At 52.5% G+C, this 27,696-nt stretch overlaps 1 protein-coding gene across 1 annotated transcript in view; it reads left to right on the top strand.

Moving 5' to 3' along the window:
• The first annotated feature begins 3,621 nt into the window (after window positions 1-3,621).
• MLXIP (MLX interacting protein) overlaps window positions 3,622-27,696 on the top strand; it is a 64,355-nt gene continuing 40,280 nt past the window's right edge. Inside the window, exon 1 of the mRNA XM_002722734.5 lies at window positions 3,622-4,154. Coding sequence (XP_002722780.1) covers window positions 3,742-4,154 — 413 coding nt within the window. The 5' untranslated portion in view covers window positions 3,622-3,741. The remainder of the gene's footprint in view (window positions 4,155-27,696) is intronic.

Raw genomic sequence — 27,696 nt, 5'->3', positions numbered from 1 at the left:
TGATTACTGATTTGGTGTCAACAGGGCGTTTCTTCTGATTTTTGGAGAAGAGATGGTTTACCTTATTAGGTTCTGTTTGCTTGTGGTTTGCCTGGATATGGGAAGTGCTCGTTAGCTCCCCTGGGCACTGCCTTGCAAGTCTGCCCTCTGTACACTTGCTGCCCCAGCAGGAGGGGAGCGCGGACCAGCAGCCCAGAGCCTCTGCAAGCATTCATGGTTCCCTGAAAACTGCCCCTCAGACCTCCTCTCTCTCCTTGGAGCCACTGGGCCTGAGCTTGGAGCGGCCTCCGTTACTGGGCCTCATTCCCAGTGGTCCACTGCTGCTGGCATTAAAAAAAAAAATCATTTATTTGAAAGGCAGAGGCAGAGACAGAGGGAGTCAGACAGACCTCTCATTCACTGGTTCACTCCCTAAATGCCCACAACAGATGGGGCTGGGCCAGGCTGAAGCCAGGAGCCAGGAACTTCACCCAGGCCTCCCACGTGGGAGAGAGAGGGCCAAGCACTTGAGCTATCCTCCGCTGTCTTCCCCAAGGCACATTCGCAGGAAGCACAATAGCTAAACATCTGGGATGTTTTTGTCATTAGCAGCAACTTAACCTGATGTGCCACACTTCCCAAGTAAGCTTATTTTCGTGCAAATTTTTATGATAAGCATTTTCTATGTCTTATGAACAAAATTAGAAAAAAATTATTTGGAAGGCAGAAAGACAAATCTTCCATCTGGTTTACTCACCAGTTGCTCACAATAGCCCGCGCTGGGCTGAAGCCAGGAGCCCAGAATTCAATCTGGGTCTTCCACATGGATGCCAGGAACCCAGCACTTGAGGTACACCCTCCTGCCTCCAGTGCACCAGCAGGAAGTTGGATCTGAAGCTGCGAGGTGGGAACTTGGACCAGGCACTTTGATATTGGGGAACTGACCAGCGGCAAATGCCTGCTTCTAATTTTTTAAATTAATATATAGATACCATTAATTCCTGTTTATTTTGGAAATTAGAAAAGATAGATAAACATAAAGAGGAAAACAGGAGTCACTCCACCTGTGTGGCCTGGTTTCCCCACTATCTGGTGACAGTTCCACTCTGAAGGATTATCATTTTTCCAAGAGAGGCAAGACCTTTTACCCTTCTTGAAATCAAATGACACATCCTGAAGGCACGCCGACACCAACCTCAGTGATGGGGTATGAAGAGCCCAGGGAAACGGGCCAAACTGACAGCACAGTCCGTGACCGAACACGGCACATCCCCAGAAGCAGTTTCCCAAATGGCCCGGCAGACACTGCACTCCCCAGGACACTGGGCAGTTCTGGGCGCCATCGAGTGGCCAGCAAGGAAGCAGAGGCTTTTCTCTGCAGCGGAGCCTGGGCAGCTGACGGCTGCAGGGCAGTCGCGGTGAGCTGTGTCTCGAGGGCACGGAGGGCACGAGAATCTTGAGCCCCACAGGACGTATCATCCTGGCTTCCAGATATCACCCGTGGGAGGAGAAGTCTGGATCCCAGACTATCTCTTCTGCAGACAGGTGCCCAGCTGTTAATGTTGCTGTGAAGCTGGGGGCCTGCTTGTTCTGTCAGCCCTTCGGTCCAGGGATAGCTCGAGTTACAGAAAGAGGAAAAAAGTCTCACGGGACCAGCGATAGAGGGCTCCCTTATCTGAGTAACTGTTGTCGTCCAGGCTGCTCTGCTTCTGATCTGGCTGCCTGCTAATGCACCTGGGGAGGAAGCGGAAGCTGGTGCAGGCACTTGGGCCCCTGCCATACACAAAGGAGACCTGGATGGAGTTCCAGGCTCCTGGCTTCATCCTGGCCCAGCCCTGGCTTTTGTGGCCATTTGAGAAGTGAACCAGTAGATGGAAGATCTCCCTCTCTGTCTCTCCTTCTCTTCAAACAAATCTCTTAAAAAACATAAAGTTCAAAATGGAGTTAGTGCTGCCAAAGTACAGTCTTGTTAATCATAATTGAAATGCCAACTTAATCGACTCACAGAAATCGGAACACAGCACAGCACCAATCCCATTTTGCTGCACTTTGTGACACACACAAAGACATGGACCTTTACAAATCAGCATCAACTTACTGATACCCTTTTTTCTCCACCCAGCACTCCGTCAAGGACATCCTCCTATGTCAGTACAATCAACTCAACATACAGTGCTGGGGCTCTCACATTCAGCGGAGTCCCTCTTGGTAGGGACTAGTGTTCACTGCCACAAATGATGCTACACTCCACTTGTACACAGCTCCTTGAACGAACTTCTAGAAGTGGAACTGCTGCATCAAATGTGGCCTCGCAGAAAAGCCGCTGCCAAGACTGCACTGGTTCGAGTCCCGGCTGCTCCACTTACCATCCAGCTCTCCGCTAATGTCCTGGGAAAAGCAGTGGAAGATGGCCCAAGTGCTCCAGCCCCTGCCACTCACGTGGGAGACCGGGAAGAAGCTCCTGGCTTTGGCCTGGCCCAGGGCTGGCCATTGCAGCCATCTGGAGAGTGAACCAGCAGAGGGAAGATCTCTCTCTCTCTCTCTCTCTCTCGGGTTCTCTGTAACTCTTTCAGTATAAATAAAAGCATCTTTAAATGTTGGTTGGGCATGGAAGAGCTTACCAAGGAGAAGCTAACTCCAAGGTGGACTTCAGACATCTGTAGCTGGTGTCGGGGCGTGGTGCTTTGGGCCAGGGGGAAACCTGGACTCACCCCAGGAAGCTGGGCATCCGGCCCACCCCTCCTGGCACACACACGGCCCGGCCAGCACGGCCATCTCGTCCCTGTCACTCTGCTCGCCCTCCCTCGGCTGCAGGGCACCCGGCCCTGGGGAGGCACGAGGGGGCCAGGGTGGATGCGTCGCGCCCCGGGAACCTGGCCAGGTTTCTGGCAGTGTGGGCTCTTAGGCGGAATCAGGAAGGTCCGGGCGGGGTTGAGCCGGTAGCAACCTGCGGACCCCTGGGCCGGTGCCACCCCCACCCTCTCCGCCCCCCGTACGTGGGTCTGGCTCCCACTCGGTGCCCGGCAGCTCGCCCAGCTCGGTGCTCCACAGGCGCGGCGACCCCTGCCCAGGGGAATTTCCGCTTGCGGAACGGTCCCGAGCGGCGAGGGCGCCGGCCGGGCTGCGCGCGGCCCGCGCCAGGCCACACAGGCTCGGCCAGAGGCGCTCGCGATCTCGGTCTCTCAGGAGGAAAATCCCCGCGCAGTGCGGCGACCCCCGTCTCCCTTCTCGTCCGCACGACGGCCACGGCCGACCCAGTTCCGGGCCCCCACCCCCACCCACCACGTGGAGCGCGCGCCCCGCCCGCGGCCGGGCCGGGGGACAGTCCCCGAGCGCGGGGCGGGCCGGGGGCGGGACCTGCGGGCCCCGCTCGGCCCACGCCTCTCTAGGACACAGCCCCGTGTGGGGCGCGGCCCTGCCTCCGCGCCCCTCATTCCCGGGGCTGCGCGTCGGAAAGGGAGTGAAAAGGGGGCGGGGCCTGGGCGGGGCCTTGGTTCCTGTTTTTTTTTTTTTTGTCTGGCTAGAAATGGAAAGGTTCCCCTGCGCCTTTAAGAGGCCGACGCGGGCAGCCGATTGGCCGAGACGCGCCGGTGACGTCACGCCGGGGCCGGCGCCGAGGCGGCCCGGTCGGCCCGCACCCTCCCCCTCCCGCCCCGCCGCGCGCTCGCGGACAGTCGGCGCGCGGGCCGGGCCGGCGGCCCTCAGCTTTGGTCCTCCGCGTCGCCCAGGGCCCCGGGGGATGCCCCCGGCCGGGTCCCCCTCATGGCCGCAGACGTCTTCATGTACTCGCCGCGCCGGCCCCGCAGCCGGGTGCGCTCGGTACTGCTCAAGCCCCAAGTGCCCGAGGACGACGACGACTCGGACACGGATGAGCCGTCCCCTCCGCCCGCGTCCGGCGCGGCCACCCCGGCCCGGGCCCACGCGAGCGCTGCGCCGCCGCCGTCCCGGGCCGGGTCGGGCCGCGAGGAGCCCCCGCGCCGCCAGCAGATCATCCACAGCGGCCACTTCATGGTGTCGTCGCCGCACCGCGAGCACCCGCCCAAGAAGGGCTACGATTTCGACACGGTCAACAAGCAGACGTGCCAGACCTACAGCTTCGGCAAGACCAGCTCCTGCCACCTGTCCATCGACGCCTCCCTCACCAAGCTCTTCGAGTGCATGACCCTGGCCTACAGGTAGGACCCGGGAGGCCGCGGTCGAGCCCCGCCTGGCCGGGGCGGGGGGGGGGGCTGCCTCTGACGGAGGGGACCTCCGGGTCCGCGCACCCCCTCTGGGTTTCACCCCTTCGGGAGGGCTTCTGGCTCTGCGGGCCCCGCCGTCGCGAGGGGCCCCGGCGTGCTGGCCTCGTCCCTGGTCGCCAGTGCGGATCTTCCGGCTTCAAGCGCCCCATCCTGGCCCTCCCCTCCGCCGCCCCAGGCCGGCGAGCTTGGACGTGAACGAGGCGTGGGTCCGGGCCGCACCTTCTGTTACCTGGCCCTGGCTTTGTGTGCTCCGGGCTGTGCCCAGCCGCGGCGAAGACCACCTGTCCGGGGAGGCTGGGGCGCTGGCTCGCCCCCCATTCGGGCTGCGGTGGTGGGGGTAGAGCGAGTTGGGTGAAGTGCTGACAGCCTGCCGTGGCGCTACCTTTCCTATTGTCCCTGGGCCGGGAAGCCGGGCCGGACCGTCCTGCCGGCAGGCCCTCCCCCATCTTGGAAGGGCCCTGGGTGCCTCCCAGGAAGACTTCTGGAGCCACAGCTGTCGGAGCCGCAGCCTGCCCTCCTGGCGAGTTGCAGGGTTTTCTGGCTGAAACACTAGATGAGGGGGCAGGCTGCGTGCAGGGCGGACACCCCAGACTGCCCGCGGACTCTGGGTGCTCTGGGTGCTGTCTCGGAGGTGCCCGGCTCTGTCTTCCCCGGCGTGTGGCGAGGTAATGGATCCAGGCGCTTTTCTTGCTGGCAGCAGAACTTCTGGGAGCCGCCGCCGTGGTGGGGTCGCTGCGGCCTGGCTCCTTTGCCTTAGTCACTGCCCCGGGGCAGGGGCGTCTTCGGTCTGCTTGGGCTCACAGGACGGGCTTCCTAGGGGACTCCAGAGAGAGTGAGGAGAGGGGGTTGTGCCCGCTCCTTTTTTGGAGGAGTGAGCTCTGGCAGGATGCCGTTACCTGAGTGGCATTTCCCCCTCTGATGAGCAGGTTCCTTTGTTAGTTCCTGACGTGCACCCCAGTCCCATTTCCCTGGTGATTTCTTCCCATAGTGCTTCCTCCCATCCCCGTTTGGGGCACGCTGGTCAGTCAGTCTCCGATTCTCTGGTTTTACCAGTTTCAGCTGGCACTGGGCTGGTGAAGATATTAAAAAAATAATAATAATAAAGTGGTCCTGAGGTTGCAGCCCTGTGCACCCCCAGCCCAGCCACCAGGGCATATGCTGGGCTCTGAGAGCCTTTAAACATAGCCAGAGGTGAGGGACTGGAATGTGCTTTATTAAGATAACTTAATCCTCTTTTTTCTTTAATATAAACTTCCACACGGACAGGGGACAGGGCGAGAGTGGATGAGTGAGTCACAGGAGGCAGGGACTGGGAAGGCCTCGCCTCGGGGAGCTCTGCCGGAGGAGAAATAAACCAGTCTCCCCTGGGCCTTCTGGTGGGATAATCTAAAGCCTTATAAATAGCACCAGAGAATTTTAGTAATGGCTTTTTTTTTCCATTTCTTTCAAAAATATTTGGCAGCTGGCCATTGCTCAATTAATTTTCTTAATTGCAAAATGCGCCATTAGTTTGGTACAGGACGCTTACCTGGCTCCTAGGGCTCCTCTCCAGGCTCACGCTCCCCCTTTTCCTGATGTTCCCGGTGCCTGCGCTGGGCTGCCGCCTGAGCTCTCCCGTGGAAGGAAGGGCCCCAGGTGGGATTTGCTGGTCGATTTCCCCTGAAGATGCTTTTTGTCTCCGCGTGAGGCTGGCTTGGCAGGCCCTGGATTTGGTTGGCAGTATGGAATTTTGGTACAGATGGACACAGAATGACTCAAAACCAGTTGTCTGGGCTGCAGCCTTTGGCCCTGCAGGAAGCTGGAGAAAAGTGAATTTCTGACCTCAGCTCTCCCACCACGACCGATCGCCAGAGCCGGGGCTGGGCGGGGGAAGACTCAGCCGTCTCAGCCAGTTGGAGTGTTCGTGGTGCTTTGCAGGGTTCTCCCCCTGCCCGGGCTGAGAGGAAGGCCAGCTGGGTCTCCTCTGTGAGTGTTTCTGGCCACTTCCTGTCTGTCGCCTGGCCTGTTCCTTCTAGCTGCCTAACTCTCCCTGGTACACTCTGTGCTTTTCTTTTTCTTTTGGTTTGGTTTCCTGTTAACTGCTGCCTCCCAGCTGTTTCCAGATGAGGTTCAACAGCTCTTTGGGGAGAAACTAAGTGCAGGGAAGTTGGGGTTATTTTTTCCCGTCTGCAAGGTGGTCCAGGATTCTGAACACGATGTGTTCCTGCCCAGGACTGTTGAGGGCCTGACTGTGTGAGTGTGCCCAGGGGCCTGCCTCGTGAGCGACTGGGCAGAGGGGCTTCCCATCCTGTGATGCCAAGTAGCCCGGTGGCAAGACGTCTTGATGATGGGACCTCTGGGAGCGGAGGAGGTGACAGGGCACAAGCCTGCCTGTCTGCGCCCCGGGGGGAGGGAGTGGGCTTACCCGAGATGACGGGAGTGTGTCTGGCACAGGAGGAGGGCTCCCGCTTGAGCCTGCAGGTGGGTTCCGTGAACCGAAGGAAACAGCGCAGCTCTCAGTGCCTGTGTGACAAGTCCCACACAGAAGCTTTGTTGATTAGGCAGGTCCTTTCTAAAGCCCACAATGGAGCTATGTACTCCAGAACATAGTTCATGGTGCTTGCCCTCTTAACATTTTAAGGAATGTCACACATGTGCATCCCCCACACAGACTCTGAACACATCTAGTGTGTAGCTTTTTTTTTTTTTTTAATATTTATGTGCTTTACTTATTTGAAAGGCAGAGAGAGAGACTGAGATCAAGATCTCCCATCCACTGGTTCACTTCCCAGATGCATGCAACAGCCAGGACTGGGCTGAAACAGGGAGCCAGGAACATAACCTGATTCTCCCCTCTGGGTGGCAGGGACCTAACCACTTGAGTCATCCAGCTGCTTCCCAGGGTAGGCATTAGCACCAGGCTGGAATCCAGAGCGAACCCAGGCATTCTGACCTGGGAAGTGTATCCCACTGGGTGCCTTAACAGCTTCATCACTTCCTGCTCCAAACGCCTGCCTCTGGTGTGTAGCTTTTTGTGGTTGATTTGAGTTTCACTTCTCTGCTTTTTAAAGTAGCTCCTTATCAGGGAGACTTGTGGTGAGTGCCTCTGTGGGTGAGAGATGGTCCTTTAGTGGGTATTTGAGAAGACGTTTTAAAATAGGAGCTATAGAGGTTGGCACTGTGGCGTAGGGGGTAAAGCCGTCACCTTCAGGGTTGGCATCACATATGGGTGCTGGTCCGAATCCCGGCTGCTCCACTTCCCATCCAGCTCTCTGCTATGGCCTGGGAAAGCAGTAGAAGATGGCCCAAGTCCTTGGGTCCCTGCACCTGCCTCTGCCTCTCTGTAACTCTGCCTGTCAAATTATATATATATATATATATACACACACACACACATATATATATATATACACACACTCTGCCTGTCTATATATATATATAGACAGGCAGAGTGTGTGTATATATATATATATATATATATATAATTTGAAAGGCAGAGTGGACAGTGAGAGAGAGAGACAGAGAGAAAGGTCTTCCTTTGCTGTTGGTTCACCCTCCAATGGCCTCCGCGGCCGGCGCACCGTGCTGATCCGATGGCAGGAGCCAGGTGCTTCTCCTGGTCTCCCATGGGGTGCAGGACCCAAGTACTTGGGCCATCCTCCACTGCACTCCCGGGCCACAGCAGAGAGCTGGCCTGGAAGAGGGGCAATGGGGACAGAATCTGGCGCCCCGACCGGGACTAGAACCCGGTGTGCCGGCGCCGCAAGGCGGAGGATTAGCCTAGTGAGCCGTGGCGCCGTTTTAAATAAATAAATCTTAAAAAAAAAAAAAAAAAAAAAAAAGTAGGAGCTATAAGATAGCCTTGGTATATCAGTGTATAGGATATGGCCACTAAACATATGCCCTGTAGAGTAACCCTTTCATGACTCCATGGGAGTCTGTCCCAGGCTCTTGGATTAGCGAGCACTAGGGGTTTAGCGCTGTCATTTATTGTGTCCTGTGAATTTAAAGTTTTCAACAGAGGCACCTTCAGGCTAGGCACTGTGATTAGTTGTAAGTGAAAGCCATTCGCACCAATGACTAAATTGGTTTTATTCTTTTATATCCACACTGATGATAAGAGTTTTCTTCTCGTGGTGTGCTATTAAAGGGTGTGCCGGAGGTGGGGCCCCAGAGGTGAAAAGGAAGTCTGTCTCCTGCTGGAGCTCACACACTGGGGTGGGGGAGGGGGACAGGTGCACAGACAGTTCTAGGCCTGAGTCAGGGCTGTGGTGGGGAGCAGCCCCAGGTCTGTGGCAGGATTGAAGGTTGTGTCTGCAGTAGACAGGGTGTGTGGTGTTGACACAGTACCTGTATGGGCCGCTTCCCTGACATCAGGATCCAATGTTAACCATCAGGAACTATGGATCCCAGTTCCCAGTAGGAAACCTCAGTGTTCTTTTTATTCTCTTAACACACTTGTGTTCTTTTTAGATTTATTTTATTTGAAATGTGGGAAAACAGAAAGATCTTCCATCCTCTAGTTCACTCCCCAAATGCCGACACACCCTGGATTGGGCCAGGCAGAAGCCAGGAGCCCAGAACTCAGCTTGGATCTCCCAGTGTGTCAGGGACCAAGGTACTTGAGCCATCATCTGCTTCCCAAGTGGTATGTATCAGTGGGAAGCTGGATCAGAAGTGGAGTAACCAGGACTCAAGCTAGGCACTCCCATGTGCAGTGGAGGTGTTTGAAGTGGCAACTTTTTAACTCTCTCTCTTTTTTTTTTTTTTTTTTAAGATTTATTTAAATCTTAAAAGGCAGAACAACAGAAAGAGAGCCAGAGATAAATAGAGAGATCTTCCATTTGCTGGTTCACTCCCCAAGTGGCCACAACAGTCGGGAGTGGGCCAGGATGAAGCCAGCAGGCAGGAGCTTCATCCAGATCTCCCACGTGGATGCAGGGGCCCAGGCATTTGGGCCATCTTCTGTTACCTTCCCAAGTGCATTAACAGGGAGATGGACTCGAAGTGGAGCAGCCAGGTCTTGAACCGGTGCCCATATGGGATGCTGGTGTTGCAGGTGGTGGCTTTACCTGCTATGCCACAACATCAGCCCCTCAGAATTCTTAGAATAAGTCACATCTTTACATACAGATAAAATTGCCAGAAACATGTAATTGTATGTAAACACCCAGAAACATGGAGGAGTGCTTCTCCGCAAGCCCTGTGTACTCCTGTGCCTATGTGCAGCGTTTGGAGACGGCATAGGGGCTTCCTGGCTTCTCTGTGGTAGCCCAGGACCTGTTGCCCATCCTAGATGGGGCTGACTGGGACATTGCCAACCCGACAGAAGGGTGAGGCAGGGCTGATGGAGTCGGGAAAGGAGACTCTCGTGGGCGGGGGGGGGGGGGGGTTGCAGGGAGGTGGTGTGCTCTGCTGGGAGGAGAGAGAATTCACTTGAGCATTCGCTTGAGTGGTTACTGTGTTCCACGGTCTGAAGCATCCCTCACATTAAGCCTCTAGGCACATGCTGGTGGGATCCTCATTTTCCCAACTGAGAAGGAAGGAAGGAAGGAGGGAGGGAGGGAAGAAAACTTGAGTTTCTTAAAGGTGGTTCGCTCTGTCGGAAGGGGCTCGGCAGCTGTCCAAGGACAGTCTCCTAAACTGAAAGGTCACCTCCCTCAGGCTTAGGAGGCCTGAAATCCAGCTGGAGAGGAAGTGAGAGTGCTGGTTCCTCTCAGTGTGAGCAGCCGAGATGGGGGCAACGAATGCCTGGGCCGCTCCACCTGCTGCCCTCCCCGCAGCTGAGATCCTACGCTCCCTTCAGGACTGAGCTCAAGCCCCAAGCCTGGGAAGCCTTCCTGGGTGGGGAGGGAGTGAACATCCCCTTCCTCCGTCAAGCCCGGCCCTGATTCAGTTCAGCTGCCGTTACGTGGCCTAACCTACCAGGGTCCACACTGCGTTCACCCTTGACTTCCCCATGGAGCTTAACTGGATCTAGCACTGATGGGCTGGCATTGTGGTGCCGTGAGTTAAGCCACCACCACCTGCCGTGCTGGCATCCCAGTGAGTGCCAGTTCAAGTCCTGGCTGCCCCACTTCCAATCCAGCTCCCTGCTGATGTGTCCGGAAAAGCAGTGGAAGATGACTCATGTACCCGGGTCCCCACTACCCATGTGGGAGACCCGGATGGAGTTCCAGGCTTCCAGCTTTGGCCTGTGCCAGCCCCAGCCATTGCCACTGTTTGGAGAGTAAACCAGTGGATAGAAGATCTCTGTCTCTGTCTCTGTCCTCTCTCTGAAACTCAGTTTTTCAAATAAATAAATAAACATTAAAAAGAAGAAGAAAAGGAAGAAATACATGTAGAACTCAGAAGGGATACTCAGGGACTTAGAAGCTAACTTGATAAATTTACCTTTAGCAAAGCTTATTTATTTATTTATTTAAAATATTTATTTATTTATTTGAAAAGCAGACTTACAGAGAGGGAGAGACAGAGAGAGAGAGAGAGAGAGAGAGAGAGCGAGCTCTTTCATCCATAAGTTCACTCCCTAAAATGGCTCCAATGGCTGGGGCTGGGCCAGGCTGAAGCCAGGAGTCAGGAACTCCATCCTGGTCTCCCACACAGGTGACAAAGGTCCAAGCATTCAGACCATTTTCCACTGGCTTTTCAGGCACATTAGCAGGGAGCTGGATTGCAGGTGAAGCGGCCAGAACCCAAACCAGGGCCCATATGGGATGCTGGCGTGAGTCACAGATGGCGGTTTAACCCATTGTGCTATAACACCTTCCCCACCAGATGCTTTAAGATAAAGATTGGGGGGCCAGCGTAGTGGTGTAGCCGGTAAGACTACATACCACCTGTGATGCCAGCATCTCATATGGGCACCTGTTTGTGTCCCTGCTGTTCTATTATCAATCCAGCTCTCTGCTAATGGTCTGGGAAGGCAGTGGGAGATGGCCCAGATGCTTGGACCCCTGCACCCACGTGGGAGACCAGGAGAAAACTCCTGGCTCCTGGCTGCAGCCTGGCCCAGCCCTGGCTGTTGCAGCCATTTGGGAAGTGAACCAGTGGATGGAAGATCGATCTCTCTCTCTTTCTTTCTCTTTCTCTAACTCTGACTTGCAAATAAATGAACCTTTAATAAAATAATACAAGAAAATAAAATAAAAAGATTATTCTGGATTATCTCTGTGGGCCCAGTGTGAGCACTGGGTCCCTACAAGAAGAGGACTCAGAACCAGAGCGTATGCTGAGGGAGGAGCCCACCGGCCTGTGTCACTGACTGGGCTGAAGAGGCGGAGCTTCCAGGAGGAGCACGGCCCGTGAGAGCCAGTTCACGCTTGTGAGCTCCGGGCTGGAGGACGATACGTTTGTGCTGTGGGCCTCTCCGCTGTGGGAATTCCTTACAGCAACAATAGGCGCCTCATACAAACCGGGTTCAACAGCCCCTTGAGACGCTGATTTTACACATGCTGCCCTGGCACAGAAGTCCTTCTTACCCTCCTTCCCTGCCCAGGGGTGATGTGAGTTCTGTGGGTGTATAAAGTGCTGGATATGGGATCTAGGAAAGTGGACCCTCCCCTTGTTTTCTGGCATCGTTGCCATAATGAGGTGTTACAGAAAGCATTTGACTGATGTGTAAGGCTCCCGTAATGAGTGATGAAAAGTTCAGAATGAGAGCTCCCATTGCTGTGAATTGAATCACTTCTTGGGTATAAAATGTGCAGCCTGGACAGCCAGTGTCTTGGGAGGTTATTTTCTATCTTGCTGGAATTCTCATGCCTGTAGTTAGAATTACAGGTCAAAGGGACCTGTGATTCAGGCAGCCCTTTTGGCTGCATGGTGGCAGCCCGGGGGGTAAGGGTTTGTTGCAAGGATCAGGCAGGATGCTGGTCATTTCACGCTAACTTCAGGATCTCAGCTGGGGAGATGCCCCTCTCTGCTGCTAGAGCACATGAAGGGCCAGCATTGTGGCATAGCTGATTAAGCCTCCGCCTGCGATGCCAGCATCTCATATGGATCAGTTTGTGTCCTGGCTGCTCCACTTCTGATCCACCTCCTTGCTAATGGCCTGGGAAAGCAGTGGAGGATGGCCCAAGTCCTTGGGCCCATGCCACCCATGTGGGAAACCCAGAAAAAGCTCTGGCCTCCTGGCTTTGGCCTGGCCCAGCTCCAGCCATTGTGGTCATTTGGGGAATGAACCAGCAGATGGAAGATTCTCTTTCTCTTTCTGTAGTTCTGCCTTTCAAATAAATAAATCTAAAACAAACAAACAAACAAAAACAAGAAAACAAGACCACGACCACTGTGAAGTGACTCAGCCCCTTCTCTCTGGCTCCACTTTTTTTTGCTCTCTCTTCCCCTGACTACTGGCCATCACCTGCTCACTGTCTGGTTGCTTCCTGTGGGAGCTCCTGTGTGCCCACCTTGAGCTTGCTATGGCTATGGCCTGTGTTTCACACATGGGCCTAGTTTAGATTTTCTTCTTCTTCCTCTTCTTCCTCTTCCTCCTCCTTCTCCTTCATATTCATCTTCATTTATTTATTATTTATTTGAAAGGCAGAGTTCCAGAGAGGCAAAGAGAGAAAGGTCTTCCATCTACTGGTTCACTCCCCAGATGGCCTCAACGGCCAGAGCTGGGCCTATCTGAAACTAGGACAGAACTTCTTCTGGGTCTCCCACGTGGTGCAGGGGCCCAAGCCCGTGGGCCATCTTCTACTGCTTTCCCAGGCCATAGCAGAGAGCTGGATCAGAAGTAGAGCAGCCAGGAATCGAACTGGCACCCATATGGGATGCCTGCCCTGCAGGCAGTGGCTTTACCAGCTATCATAGCGCTTGCCCTTAATTTTTCTTCTTATCTTCAGTGCTTCTTGCCAGTTCTTTAAATGAGCCCCGTGATGTCTAATGCAGATGTTTTTAACATCTAGGCTTAAGCTGGGAGCTAGGAACTTAATCCAGGTCTCCTAAGAAGGCAAGACAAATAGTGGGTGGCAGAGACCCAAGTACTTGAGGCATCATTTACTGCTTCCCCAGGTCTGCATAAGCAGGAAGTCAGAGGCAGGTAGCAAACCCAAGCACTGCAATGTAAGACACAGCTATGCTGACCACTAGGCCAAATGCCTACCCTGTATTTTTTTTTTTTTTTTTTAGATTTATATATTTTAAAGGCATAGCAAGAAAGAAAGTGAGACACACATACATGCATAGGGATATCTTCCATCCTCCGGTTCACTCCCCTAATGGCTATAACAACCAGGGCTTGGCCAGGCTGAAACTAGGACCCAGGAATTCTATCCAGGTCTCCCACATGGGTGACAGGGGCCTAAGCACTTGGACCATCATCCACAGCCTTCCCAGGCACATTACCAGGAGGCTAGATTGGAAACAGAGCAGCCAGGACTCGAATCAGCACACTGATATTGCATGCCAGCATTGCAAGTGACAGCTTAACTTGCTATGCCATGATGCCTCTACCCTACCCATGTTTTAAATTTTTATTTATTTGAGTCAGAGAGATAGAAAGAGCTCCCATCTGCTGGTTCACTCCTCAGATGTCTGCATTCTGCAGGGCCAGGAACAGAATCCAGATCTCTCGTGTGGGTGGCAGGAACCCAATTACTCGAGCTGTCCACTTCCTTCCAGAGTCTGCACCAGCAGGAAGCTGGAATCTAGAGCTGGAGGTGGGCGTCTGACTCAGGCACTCACTGTGGGGCCAAGTGCCCGTCCCAGTTCCGATGTTCAGAAGGGAGCCTGACCAGTCCTCCAGCTGAGTGAAACAGTGCCGCCTGGCTGTGCTCTTGGCCTGGCCACCCCACGCACAAGTGCTTCTTCCCTCGAGATGTGTATCACTTCTGCCGTGTGCCGGGCACGAGGGATTAGCCCTGACCTTCTCGGCGTTTACGTTCTCTCGGGCAGTCAGTAAGCAGAAGGGGCCTTGTGTCGGAAGCGCAGCGAGGAACATGAAGCAGGCTGGAGGAGGTGCGGGCAGAGATTCCTTCTGAGGAGGGCACAACCCTGAGCGGTGGGTACAAGCTAGGCAGTGCAGGGGGCCCAGGCCGAGCTGGGGTGGAGTGAGCTTGGCACATTCCTGGGGTGGGGAGAGGCCACCGTGGCTAGAACGGTGAGGGCGGTGGTAGGAGCCGCCCGGGGCCTCCAGGAAGATAGGACATCCTCCAGGCCAGCCTGTGATGGCGTTCTGTGGAGGCCGGGGTCTCGCAGCCTGGTCCTCAGGGGCCAGAGTGGAGGCTCCTTCTTAGACCAGAGTGCTGGCCGGTGGTGAGAAGCCGGTGGTCTTTGCACTTTCTGTGAGTTGGGCATGGGAGTTCAAGAAGGCAAGCAGTCAGCAATGACTGGGGTTTTGGGTCCCAGCGTGTGCGGCATTACTGAGGTGAGGGAGCGCGGGCAGGCCAGTGAGCTGTGTCTGCTGCTCTGCCCAGCACCCTGAGGTCACCTGGGCTGTTTCCCTGAGGCGGAGCTGAGGGGCTGGCAGCCGGCAGTGGGGAGCCCCTGGGTGTCCACTTGGCCCTGCCCAGTCCAGGAGCCTGGGTTTTCTTTGGTCCCTGCTGCTCCATTGGCTCTTTGAACCCTGCTGTGCCTGTGGAGGGTCTGGGGCTCAGAGACTGTGTTCTGAGAGGTCGTGTTTTCCCGTGAGCCTGTGTGCTGAGTGGTCGTGTTTTCCCATGAGCCTGTGTGCTGAGTGGTCGTGTTTCCCCGTGAGCCTGTGTTCTGAGTGGTCGTGTTTTCCCATGAGCCTGTGTGCTGAGTGGTCGTGTTTTCCCGTGAGCCTGTGTGCTGAGTGGTCATGTTTCCTCGTGAGCCTGTGTTCTGAGTGGTCGTGTTTTCCCATGAGCCTGTGTGCTGAGAGGTCGTGTTTCCCCGTGAGCCTGTGTGCTGAGTGGTCGTGTTTCCCCGTGAGCCTGTGTGCTGAGTGGTCGTGTTTCCCCGTGAGATATCTGCTGCCACCTAGCCTTCCTGTTACTGTTACTCAGGTGCACTGGTCATGGTTCTCCAGAACTGGTGCTCTGGTTCATTTGGGGTTAGATAGCAATATCCAAAGGGTCTTCTTGAAGGAGACAGGGTGATATCGGTAGCTCCGGAAGGGGGTCCAAGGTCTGGAGAAATAATTTTAGAAAGATTTCTTGTCATGAGGCTCTGGGTCTCCAAGGGGAGCATGAAGGACCCCCCGAGCAAGTGGGACAGAGTGGAAGCTGAGGAGAGAGCAGGCGGGTGCAGAAAATGCTTTGGGGGAATTTTCCCACTTTGGAGGGAAACCCTGGAGATTTGGGGGTACAGCTTCACTGTTGAGGAATATTCTAGAGGCAGATTACTATTCCTGCCTCCTGAGACTTGGAGGTAGGGGGGGTCACGAAGCACAGCTTCACATGTAGAAAATATGGGAACCGACCTGGTGTTCAGCTATCCCTGTAATCCTTTCTTTTTTTTTTTTTTTTTTTTTTTTTTTTTTGACAGGCAGAGTGGATGGTGAGAGAGAGACAGAGAGAAAGGTCTTCCTTTGCCGTTGGTTCACCCTCCAATGGCCGCCGCGGCTGGCACGCTGCAGCCGGTGCATCGCGCTGATCCGAAGGCAGGAGCCAGGTGCTTCTCCTGGTCTCCCATGGGGTGCAGGGCCCAAGCACTTGGGCCATCCTCCACTGCCTTCCTGGAAAACAGCAGAGAGCTGGCCTGGAAGAGGGGCAACCGGGACAGAATCCGGCGCCCTGACCGGAACTAGAACCTGGTGTGCCGGTGCCGCAAGGCGGAGGATTAGCCTATTGAGCAGCGGCGCCGGCCCCCCCTAATCCTTTTGAAAGAACACCCTGAAGATGGTCTTGATTTGCCCGTGTGGTTGCTGGCCCCTGTGCACATGGATCACTTCCTTTTAAGACTGGTGTTGGAGAGCCAGTGCTGTGGTGTAGCCGCTAAAGCCGCCATCTGCAGGTGGGTGCCAGTTCATGCTCCACTTCCAATCCGGCTCCCTACTAATGCACCCAGGAAAGCAGCAGAAGATGGCCCAAGTAATTGGTCCCTGCACTCACATGGGAGACCCAGAAGAAGCTCCTGGCTTCTGACCAGCCTAGTTCCGGCCATTGTGGCCATTTGTAGAATGAACCAGTAGATGGAAAAATCTTTCTGTCTGTCTGTCTCTCTCTCTCTGTAATTCTTTCAAAGTCTGGTGTTTGGGACCTGCTCAGAGAGCTCAGGACTGCTTTTACAGGAAGTTAAGTCTTTCACTATTTGTGTGTGTGTGCAACTTAAAAAAAAAATTATTTAAGGGGCCGGTGCTATGGTGTAGCGGGTAAAGCCGTCTCCTGCAGTGCCGGCATCCCATATGGGCCCTGGTTTGAAACCCAGCTGCTCCACTTCTGATCGAGCTCTCTGCTATGACCCTGGAAAGCAGTAGAAGGTGGCCCAAGTCCTTGGGCTCCTGCACCTGCATGGGAGACCCGGAAGAAGCTCCTGGCTTTGGATCTGCGTAGTTCCGGCCATTGCAGCTAATTGAGGAGTGAATCAGTGGATAGAAGATCTCTCTCTCTCTCTCTCTCTTTCTCTCTCTCTCTCCACTTCCCCCTCTCCCCCTCTCCCCCTCTCTCCTTCTTGCTCTGTATAACTCTGACTTTCAAATACTACTCTTGATCTTAGCCAAAGGCCAAGAAGCAATCTGACTTTCAAATAAATAAGTAAATCTTTAAAAAAATTTATTTAAGGAATACAAACTTCATGCATTTAAAATATACTAATTTGGGAACATGGTGATTCTTTTCCCAATCTCTCTCTCTTTCTCTCTTTTTTTTTTTAAGTTTTATTTTATTTATTTGAAAGTCAGAGTTACAGAGAAAGGTAGAGACAGAGAGAGAGGTCTTCGATCCGTTGGTTCACTCCCCAGATGGCTGCAATGGCCGGAGCTGTGCTCCGATCCAAAGCCAGGAGCCAGGAGTTTCTTCCAGGTCTCCCACGTGGGTGCAAGGGCCCAAGGACGTGGGCCATCTTCTACTGCTTTCCCAGGCCACAGCAGAGAGCTGGATCGGAAGAGGAGCAGCCAGGACTAGAACCGGTACCCATATGGAACACCAGCGCTTCAGGCCAGGGCTTTAACCAACTGCGCCACAATGCCGGCGCCTCTCCAATCTCTTTCACTTTTTAAAATGAAAACTTTCAGGCCGGCGCTGCGGCTCACTAGGCTAATCCTCCGCCTAGCGGCGCCGGCACACCAGGTTCTAGTCCCGGTTGGGGCGCCAGATTCTGTCCCGGTTGCCCCTCTTCCAGGCCAGCTCTCTGCTGTGGCCAGGGAGTGCAGTGGAGGATGGCCCAGGTGCTTGGGCCCTGCACCCCATGGGAGACCAGGAAAAGCACCTGGCTCCTGGCTCCTGCCATCGGATCAGCGCGGTGCGCCGGCCGCAGCGCGCCGACCGCGGCGGCCATTGGAGGGTGAACCAACGGCAAAGGAAGACCTTTCTCTCTGTCTCTCTCTCTCACTGTCCACTCTGCCTGTCAAAAAATAAAAAAAAAAAAAAAAAAGAAAACTTTCAGTGCATTCCTGAGACAGCATAATTACCTTAATTACTGTAGCTTACTGTTTTAAACAAGTGTTTTTTTTTTCTTTTTTTTTTTAAATATATTTATTTATTTGAAAGAGTGACACAGAGGGAGAAGGAAAGGCAGAAAGAGAGAGAGAGAGAGAGAGAGGTCTTCCATCCGCTGGTTCACTCCCCAGTTGGCTGCAACGGCCGGAGCTGCGCTGATCACAAGCCAGGAGCTTCCTCTGGGCCTCCCACGTGGGTGCGGGGGTCCAAGGACTTGGGCCATCTTCTACTGCTTTCCCAGGCCACAGCAGAGAGCTGGATCGGAAGTGAAGCAGCTGGGACTTGAACCAGCACCCATATGTGATGCCAGCCCTGAAGGTGACAGCTTTACCCGTTTTGCCACAGTGCCGGCCCCTACAAGTGTTTTCTACTTGAGTGGGTGTGTTTTCTAAATCGCTTCCTTTGTTCTTGAGATTATCAAGCAGACCTAGAAAGCACTCCTTGGAGCAGGATTCTGCCATCCATTTGTAGTCAGACAAGTCCCCCCCCCCCCCTTTTTTTTAAAGGAGCTCTTTTTTGGTAAGATTTATTTATTTATTTGAAAAAGAGAGTGACACAGAGAAGGATAGATTGAGAGAGGGAGAGAGAGAAAACAACATTTTCCATCTACTGTTTCACTATCCAAATGGCCAAGACTGGGGCTGGGCCAGGCAGAAGCTAGGAACTCCATGTGGTCTGCTACGTAGTGGCAGGGACCAAGCACTTGAGCCGTCGTCTGGTGCCTCCCAGCTGCAAGAGCAGGGACGGGATTGGTAGTGGAGTAGCCAGGACCCAAGCTGGGCTCTGTAGGGAATGTGGGTGTCCTAAATAATGCCCGCCCCAGACGCGTTTTCTTTTTGAGCAAGGTTATTAGGGCATAATTTACATACCTTAAAATATACCCACTTTAATGTACAGTTCAGCACTTTTTCAGCCATCATCACAATACGTTTTTGGGACATTCTGTCACCTCAGGAAGACCCCTGTGCCCTTTTACATTTAATCTCGGCAGCTGCCTCAGCCCCAGATAGCAGTGGTCCTCCCCTGCCTTACACTTTTGCTTTCTCTGAACATTGTGTACGCATGGGATCCTACAATATGTGGCTTTTTTTCTTTGACCTAGCATCATGTTTTCAAAGGTTATCTGGTCATAGTACACGCCAGGTGTTTTGGTTCTTTGGATTGCTGAGTTGTATTCTGTGGTGCGCGTATACTGCGTTGTGTTCATCTGTCACTGACAGACATGTTTTGTGAGGACTCCTAGTACCTTTGTTATCTGGGCAATGACTTTCCATTTCCTAGAATAACGTCTCTGTAGAGTCAGAGGAACTTCCTTCCAGGCCAAGAATAAGGAAGTGGCTGGGAAGCACGTGGTAGGATGATTGGGTTGGAAACCATGGGCCAGTGAGGCCAGTGATTAGCAAAATACCACTTGGCTCTTCTAAGTCATAGTGTCTATAGGAAAAAAAGCAAGAGAGATTGGAATGTTGGTTAGAACCTTATGGATCTTTTGTTGTTGTTGTTTTTAAGATTTATTTGTTTACTTGAAAGTCAGTGTTACAGAGACAGATGGAGAGATGGAGAGAAGTCTTCTATCTGCTGGTTCACTCCCCAAGTGGCCGCAATGGCCAGGGCTGAGCCGGGCTGGAGCCAGGAGCCAGGAGCTTCATCTGGGTCTCCCTTATGGGTAGCATGAGAACTTTCAGTGTGGTGCTGATAAGGGGTTATGTATGCATTGGTCAGGATTTCTTGAGTAGGACAGTTAAGATTTATGCATTTTATTTTATTTATTTAAAAGATTTATTTATTTATTTGAAAGAGTTACAGAGAGGCAGAGAGGCAGAGAGAGAGAGAGAGAGAGAGAGAGAGAGGTCTTCTATCTACTGGTTCACTCCCCAAATGGCCACAATGGCTGGATCTGGGCTGATCTGAAGCCAGGAGGAGCTAGAAGCATCCTCCAGGTCTCCCATGCAGGTGCAGGGACTCCACCACTTAGGCCATCTTCTACAGCTTTCCCAGGCCATAGCAGAGAACTGGATCGGAAATGGAGCAGCCAGGACTCAAATTGGTACCCATATGGCTATACCACAGCGCCAGTCCCTGTGGATTTTATTGTATGTAATTCCTATTAAAGCAAAGAGAACCATCAACAGATACTAAGCTGTTCTGGCACACATGCTGAGGGGTTAGGGACGAAGGGTCTGCTACCTGCATCCTGCTTTGAAAGGCTTTCTCAGACTTTCTGGTTGTAGGGCCACTTTACTCTGCAGTGTTGAGAACCCCAGAGAGCTCCTGTTATGTGAGTTCTCTCTGTTGATGTTTACTGTATTAGGAATGAGAACAGAAAAGTCTGAAGTGTTTAATAAAGTTTTTAAGAAATAAAAAACCCACCTTTTGTGGAAATAACTTTTCCAAACCTGTTTGAGAAGAGTGACATTGTTTTATACGTTGCAGATCTCTTTAGAGTTTGGCTAACGTTTGGTGAGGTGGCTGGATGCCACATCTGCCGGGTAGTTGTGATGTCACGTGTCTGGAAAGCTTCACCGTGAGCTCTTGAGAGTGTGAGAGTGAAAAAGGCAAAATAATCTCTTAGTATTATTCTGAAAGTAGTTTTGATATCATGCTTCCGCCTCACCCCCAAAAGGGCCTTGGGTTCCTTGAGAACCATACTATGAGAACCACAGCTTTGAAAGGAAATTAGATTGGGGCTGGTGTTGTGGTGTAACAGGTTAAGCTCCCACCTACAATGCCAGTTCGAGTCCCAGCCGCTCTGCTTCCTATCCAGCTCCTTGCTATGGCCTGGGAAAAGCAGTGGAAGATGGCCCAAGTCTTTGGGTCCCTATACCATGTGGGAGACCAGATGAAGCTCCTGGATTTGGCCTGGCCCAGCCCTAGATGTTGAGGCCATGTGGGCAGTGAATAGCAGATGGAAGATCTCTCTCTCTCTTTTTCTCTGTATCTCCCTCTCTATTTCTGTAATGCCACCTTTCAAATAAAAAAAAAATCATAAAAAAAATTGATTGATGGAGAGATGGAATTATGATGAGGTAAATAAATTAAAATGTTAATTGTAGAATCCAGGTGGTAGGTACAGTTATTTCAACTTTCCTGAGTGTTTGGAGGTTTCATAATAAAATGTTAGAAAAAAATGAAAAAAGTTACATTTATTTAAAGAATGATCATTGTGACTTTGTCCTGGGCAAATAAATGCTTTTTTTTTTTTTTTTTAAAGATTTATTTTATTTATTTGAAAGACAGGGTTACAGAGAGAGTTTCATAGAGACAGAGAAAGAGAGGTCTTCCATCTACTGGTTCACTCCCCAAATGGCTGGAACGTCTGGCGCTGAGCCGATCTGAAGCCAGGAGCCAGGAGCTGCTTCTGGGTCTCCCACGTGGGTGCAGGGTCCCAAGCACTTGGGCCATCCTCTGCTGCTTCCCCAGGTGTATTAGCAGGGAGCTGGATCAGAAGTGGAGTTGTTAGGGCTCAAACTGGCCCACATATGGGATGCCGGCACTGCAGGCCCGTGCTTTAACCTGCTCACCACAGTGCCAGTGCACAAATAAATACTTTAAAAGATATTGGGGCTGGTGTTGTGGCACAGCAGGTTAAGCCACCACTTGTGACACTGGCATGCTATATCAGAGTAGCAGTTCAAGTCCCAGCTGCTCTGCTTCCAATCCAGTTCCCCACTAATGTGCCTAGAAAGCAGCGGAAGATGGCCCAGGTGCTTGGGCCCCTGCCTCTGGGAGACCCAGATGGAGCGTTTGGCTTCTGGCTTCAGCCTGGCCCAACTCCAGCTGTTGCAGCCATTTGAGAAATGGACCAGCAGATAGATGATCTTCCTCTTTTCTCTCCCTCTGTCACTCTGCCTTTGAAATGAACAAATCTTTAAATAAATAACAAAATTGAAAGCTTTTGGAATGAAGTGCTAATACAGGCTGCAACAAGGACGAATCCTGGAAACGTTGCACTGAGTGAAAGCAGCCACACAGAAGAGCCACATACAGTGACCCTGTTGGTAGGAAAGATCAGGGGAGGCAAATCAGAAACAGCAGCGCTGTGGTTGCCGGGGAAGAGGGATGAGGGATGGTCCCGACTGTTCACTGACTGGTGTTTTGGAGGGGAGGATGAAAATGTTCTAAAATTAGAGTGGCGATGGTTGCACAACTCTGAATACAAAAGGGCCACAAACACTCTCCAAGGATGAATTCTATGGTATGTAAATTGTCTCGCTAACTTTGTTATTTTTTTAAAACAGTTACGATTTTCAACATTATCTTTAGGTGTCTGACTTAGAAAGCACAGGATCTCGTGACTCTAACCCTAGGCTTGCCAGTGTCCAGAAATTCTTCCCATGTCCAGGAAATAAAGGCATAGTGGTTTCTCTGGTTGCCACATCACCCTGTGAAGACTTTTTTTCTCTAGCATGTTTATTGGGGATCAGACTTCCTGCAAGGACTATAGAATGGGTGCCTGTAAGGCCAAGGGCTCTTTTTTTATTTTTTAATTTTCCCCTTCTTATAAAATCATGGTAACAGAGAAATATTTCTTCTTTGTGAAAACCGTGTAAACATAAGCTGCAACTGGTTTGGCCTTGGTGCTGGGAAGACAGTAGAAAGTGGTGGAGACTGTGGTGAGCTCTGGTGTTCACTGAGGGGCAGCTGCCGTCAACTCCAGGTGATTCTTGCTGTCTGAGGATGTGATCCCAGTGTTAGGAGATCTGGAATATTTGAAAAAGTAGGAAAAATCTGGATAAAAAATATTTTTAGGATTTATTTATTTGAGAGTCAGAGTTACAGACAGAGAGGGAGAGGTCTTCCCTCCACCGGTTCTCTCCCCAATTTCCTGCAATGGCTGGAGCTGGGCTGATCTGAAGCCAGGAGCCAGGAGCTCCTCCCAGGTCTCCCATGTGGGTGTAGGGGCCCAAGCACTTGGGCCACCTTTCACTGCTTTCCCAGGCCATAGCAGAGAGCTGGATCAGAAGAGGACAAGCTAGGACTTGAACCGGCACCCATATGGGATGCTGGCGCCACAGGTGGAGCCTTAACCTACTATGTATGCCACAGTACCTGCCCCCAAAAGCTGAATTTTTCTATGAACTGTACTTTGACATTTGGGCTTAATTTATAATTTAAGATCTGAGTTTAGGAATTACTGTTTTTGGTTTTGTTTTTTTTTGTTTTTTTTTTTTTTTTGTTTTGTTTTTTTGTTTTTTTGACAGGCAGAGTGGACAGTGAGAGAGAGAGAGACAGAGAGAAAGGTCTTCCTTTGCCGTTGGTTCACCCTCCAATGGCCGCCGCGGCCGGCGCGCTGTGGCCGGCGCACCGCACCGATCCGATGGCAGGAGCCAGGAGCCAGGTGCTTTTCCTGGTCTCCCATGGGGTGCAGGGCCCAAGCACCTGGGCCATCCTCCACTGCACTCGCGGGCCACAGCAGAGGGCTGGCCTGGAAGAGGGGCAACCGGGACAGAATCCGGTGCCCCGACCGGGACTAGAACCCGGTGTGCCGGCGCCGCTAGGCGGAGGATTAGCCTAGTGAGCCGCGGCGCCGGCCAGGAATTACTGTTAATCTGGCTTGAAGCTATCTTAGAAATGAGTGCTGGCTAAGAGATGAAGGTGGTGTGTTGTTTGCCAGTGGACAATCTTTAGGCCTTCTTGCTGTTCTTTGTCCTTTTGCCCCTGCTCTATTTAAAGTCACAGGACCATAATCCTATGCCCCAAATCTAGGTCTCTCTGATGCCCTAGTGCCAATGCGTGTTCCTAGGAGATGCTCCTTTGAGTTATGAGGAGCTAAGGAAGTCGTTTTAATAATTTTATCCTAGATATGGAGGTTGATTATTTTATTCTGTGAGAGACATAGAGACAGAAAAATCCTGCATCACTGGTCTGCTCTCCAAATGCCTGCAACAGATAGGTCTGGGCCAGGCTGAAGCCAGGAGCCAGGAACTCCATCCTGGTCTCCTGTGGGTGCCAGGGACCCAAGCACTTGGGCCATCATCCACTGCCTTCCCAATCACATTAGCAGGAAGCTGGATTGGAAGCAGAGCAGCTGGGACTCCAACCAGCTCCCTACCACGGGATGCTGGAGCCAAAGGCGGCTTAACCGGTTGCACCACAACGTGGCATTGTGCCCACCTCAGAGCCCTGCACACATTCCCGTGCGCAGATAGGACCTGTGCAGCCTCCTCACATGAATTTCCTTAGATTTCTTGCTCTGTTTCTCTGTTTTTTATCTGATTTGTAAAGGTGTTGGCAGTTACCTTTATGGTTCTTAAATGCTGTAAGTTCTACCTCTAATCCGGATTAAAAGAGAATTTGTATTTCTCAGAGATGTGGCGCTGCCTCTGCCAGGACATGTTCACTGACGTGTTGGGAATTCTTCTCAGCTTAGGACCTTACTTTTTGGAATTTGGCCACGTTTTCCAGGCCTCCTTCTAGATTTTACTCATCATTTCTCTCTGTCTGTTTTTTCTTTTACATTTTAACATTAAAGTTAACCTTTTAAACTGCATTTTTATATTGTAGAAAAACTAGGAAAATATGGGTAAAACTCAAGGGAAAAGTAAAAATCTCCAGACTCAGAGATAACCTGCCAGTGTCCGTGGTGTTCATCCTTCCAGCACTTGTTTTTAAATTTTCTTTGGCATGGTGAGTGTATTTTTTTCCATTTAATAGATTGTGAACATCTTTCCAAGCCCTGAAATAGCCATCTGCAGTGTTTCTGAGCGGCCGAACGGTGCTGGTGTTTATGGAATCCCTCCCTGTATCTCATGTGTCTCTGTCCCTCTATGTTGCCAGACCCCAGGCGACTCCTTTCTCCAGTTTCTCTGCACCACCTGCTTCCTGACAGGTCCTTGACCCGGAGAACCTTTCAGGGCCGGAGAGGGACAGAGAGCACTCTGCACGCTAGGCACACCCACCCCGACCTGGGCACCAGCCCCCCTGATAGTTCAGGGGTGTGTGGAGGAATGGTGTTAGCCGTCCGCAGCTCTAAGGAGGCCTTTGTTTGGTGCTCTGGGCTGCCTGTCTGAAAGCTCCCAGCAGCCTGCAGAGGGGCAGGAGACACCTAGATGGGCAGCAGCATGCCAGCAGGACTGAGTGACCCTGAGATAGTGACGGCAGTGACCGTCACAGTGAAAACTGATCCTTGGCTTTGCTTCTTTGTTTGAGAGACAGAGACAGACACAGAGAGAGCTCCAATCCACTGGTGCACTCCCCTGGTGCAGTGGTTCGGGGCTGAAGCCAAGAGCTGGGAGCTCATTCCAGGGCTCTCATGGGTGGTGGGGACATAGCTACTTGGGCCTTCACTTGCTGTCTGGCGAGGTCTGCTGTAGCAGAAAGCTGCAGTGAGGAGCCCAAGGGAGGAATTGAACCAGGTGCAGTGGTGTGGGAGGTGGGTCTCTTAACCACCAGGTCATACGCCTACCCCACCTTGACTCTCATCGCTGCAGGGGTGGGGAGGAGGAGAGCACTCAGTGTGAGTGTGCAGGGTGGCCGAGCGCTGTGGATGCAGCTTCCTGTGAGTTAGAGTGGGGCTGCCGGGACCATGGAAGGAAGAGCTGACTTGGTTCCCTGAAACACAGCTTAAGTACTTGTTGTCAGGTTGTGGAGTCCAGGGATGATGATCTCTGGTCTAGCTTGGCAGCCTTATTGGTCAGCTCACTCCCTTGTGGAGCTTTAGGGGTTCCCCTTACACTGTCAATAGAGTGCTGGACAGAGGGCTGGTGATAGAAGAAGTTTGGTTACACTTTAAGAATTGATCAGGGGATTGGTGTTTTGGTGCAGCAGGTTAAGCTGCTACTTGCAACACCCATATCCATATCTGAGCACTGGTTGGAGTCCCTGCTCCACTTCTCATCCAGCTCCCTGTTAATATGCCTGGGAAAACAGCAGAGGATGGCCCAAGTGCTTGGACCACTCCCACCCATGTAGGAAACCCAGATGCAGTTCCAGGCTTTTGGCTTTGGCCTGGCCCAGTGTTTAACTGTTGGGGCCTTTTGGAGGGTGAACCAGTGGGTGGAAGAGTGCTGTGTGTGTGTGTGTGTGTGTGTGTATAACTTTACCTTTCAACTAAATAAATCTTAAGAAAAAAAAAAATTGTGGAGGAGGGGCCCAGTGGGGTACCCTGTGGTGTTTTGATCTTCCTGCTGTCTTCTAGTTCAGGCTCACTCGCTCGCGCGCGCGCTCTATTTATTTATTTGATTGAAAAGCAGAGTTACAGAGAGGCAGAGGCAGGGAGAAGAGAGGTCTTCCCATCTGCTGGTTCACTCCCCAGATGGCTCCAGTAGCTGGAGCTGGGCCAGTCCGAAGCCAGGAGCCAAGAGCTTCTTCCTGGTCTCCCACTGGGTGCAGGGGCACAAAGACTTGGGCCATCTTCCACTGCTTTCCCAGGCCACAGCAGAGCTGGATTGGAAGAGGAGCAGCTGGGACTAGAACCGATGTCCATATGCAGGCAGCGGCTTCACCTGCTAGGCCATAGCATCGGCCCCTAGCTCAGGCTCTTTACTGAGAGCCCAAAGGGACTGGCTCCCGGCTGCTAGTTCTTTCAAGCTGGTCCTCTGTCTGTTGTACCATTCTCTGTTTTCCTTCAGTTTGGGAATTCTGGTGAGAAACCTGGCAAAAGACTTGTTTTGCATAGGAAGCCTGCCCTCACCAAAGTTAAGAACCCTGTTAGCAGCTCAGCTCCAGCTTGACCTTGACCTTGTCTTTGCACAATGTCTGAGAGCCAGAAGGCAGGTGAGGGTCACCTGTGCTGTGCATGGCCTCCTTCAGATCCTTCTCAGAGTAGCCCACTGGAGACTGGTAGATTAGAGCTGAGCTCCTGGCCCTGTGCAAGCTAGCTGCACTTCGTCTGATAAGTTTGTTTGCTTATCTTTGTTTTTGTGCTGGTTGCTGACTCCTTGGAGCAATGGGTGTGTTTGTGTAGTGTAGGAGATTATTGCCGCTGATTATTGGTAAACCGGGGATGAAGTGAGTGGAGCAGAGTGAGAAATGTTGTCATCTGCTCTTCCCCGGCCCTGCAGAGGGACTTTCCTTCTCTTTGGTGCCCTGGAGGGCCTGGGGTAGCAGCTTGTAGGCTCTCATGAAAATGGGGGCAGCCGTCCCCCGTAGCTCACACTGAGATCTTGGGGGTGCTTGGAGCGTGGACACTGGTGTTTCAGCGTTGTTCTCATCAGTCCACGAGCCCTGACTGTGTCCTGGGTGGGAGATCACAGCTCAGCCCTGCAGCTGGCAGCCGGCTCTTGCGTCACGTGGATTTACTGATGTTGGTGTATGTCTGTAATTCTTCACCTCCTTTTTAATGTGGTGTCTTGAAGTCATGGGGGACTAGTGGGTAGGGATGGGGAGGGGAGAGCTGGTTTCTTGGCTGGCCCTGTTGCGTCTCCTGACAAAGCCACCATTGTTTGAATAAGGTGCCAGTTGGTTTGGTTTGAATTGGTCCGGTGCTCTGCAACTGGCTCCTTTTCTTCCACCTCTGCGGCTGCTCCTGGGGGAGACGGGAGAGGACAGCCAGCGCTGGAGGGGAGAAGCCTCCCCTTTGGCCTCTCTGCTCAGCAGCTTGGAGTGATCTGTGAAGCATTCTAGAGCAACAGCCTGTCTCCTGAGCCAGCAGGAATCCCAGGGCCATCCTGGACCCCAGCTAGGTAGCAGCATTACCCCTTGGTAATGCCCCAGGAGCATTGAGTTTCCAGGAATCATGCTGCCTGCTGGTGGCCTTGGCCGGCTCCGTGCACGGGATCACCTGCTCTGAGCAGGTTCATTGTCTGCTGTCTGTCGCACCAGCTGACCTCTGCCGACCTTTATGGCCCGGCATCTGTCCCTATCATGTGTTTGATGCTTTGAGCTACAGATTTAATCTGCAAGAGTGAATAATTCCTCAGGCTAAGCTCCCTAAAGACTGGGAGCAGAGCCTCAGGGTGTCATCTCCCCACCCCTGTCAATGTCATATTTGTATG

Source organism: Oryctolagus cuniculus, chromosome 21, assembly GCF_964237555.1.
Source record: "Oryctolagus cuniculus chromosome 21, mOryCun1.1, whole genome shotgun sequence".
Taxonomy (NCBI): Eukaryota; Metazoa; Chordata; class Mammalia; order Lagomorpha; family Leporidae; genus Oryctolagus; species Oryctolagus cuniculus.
The sequence above is the reverse complement of the archived record's forward strand: the minus strand, read 5'-3'. Positions and strand labels throughout refer to the sequence as shown.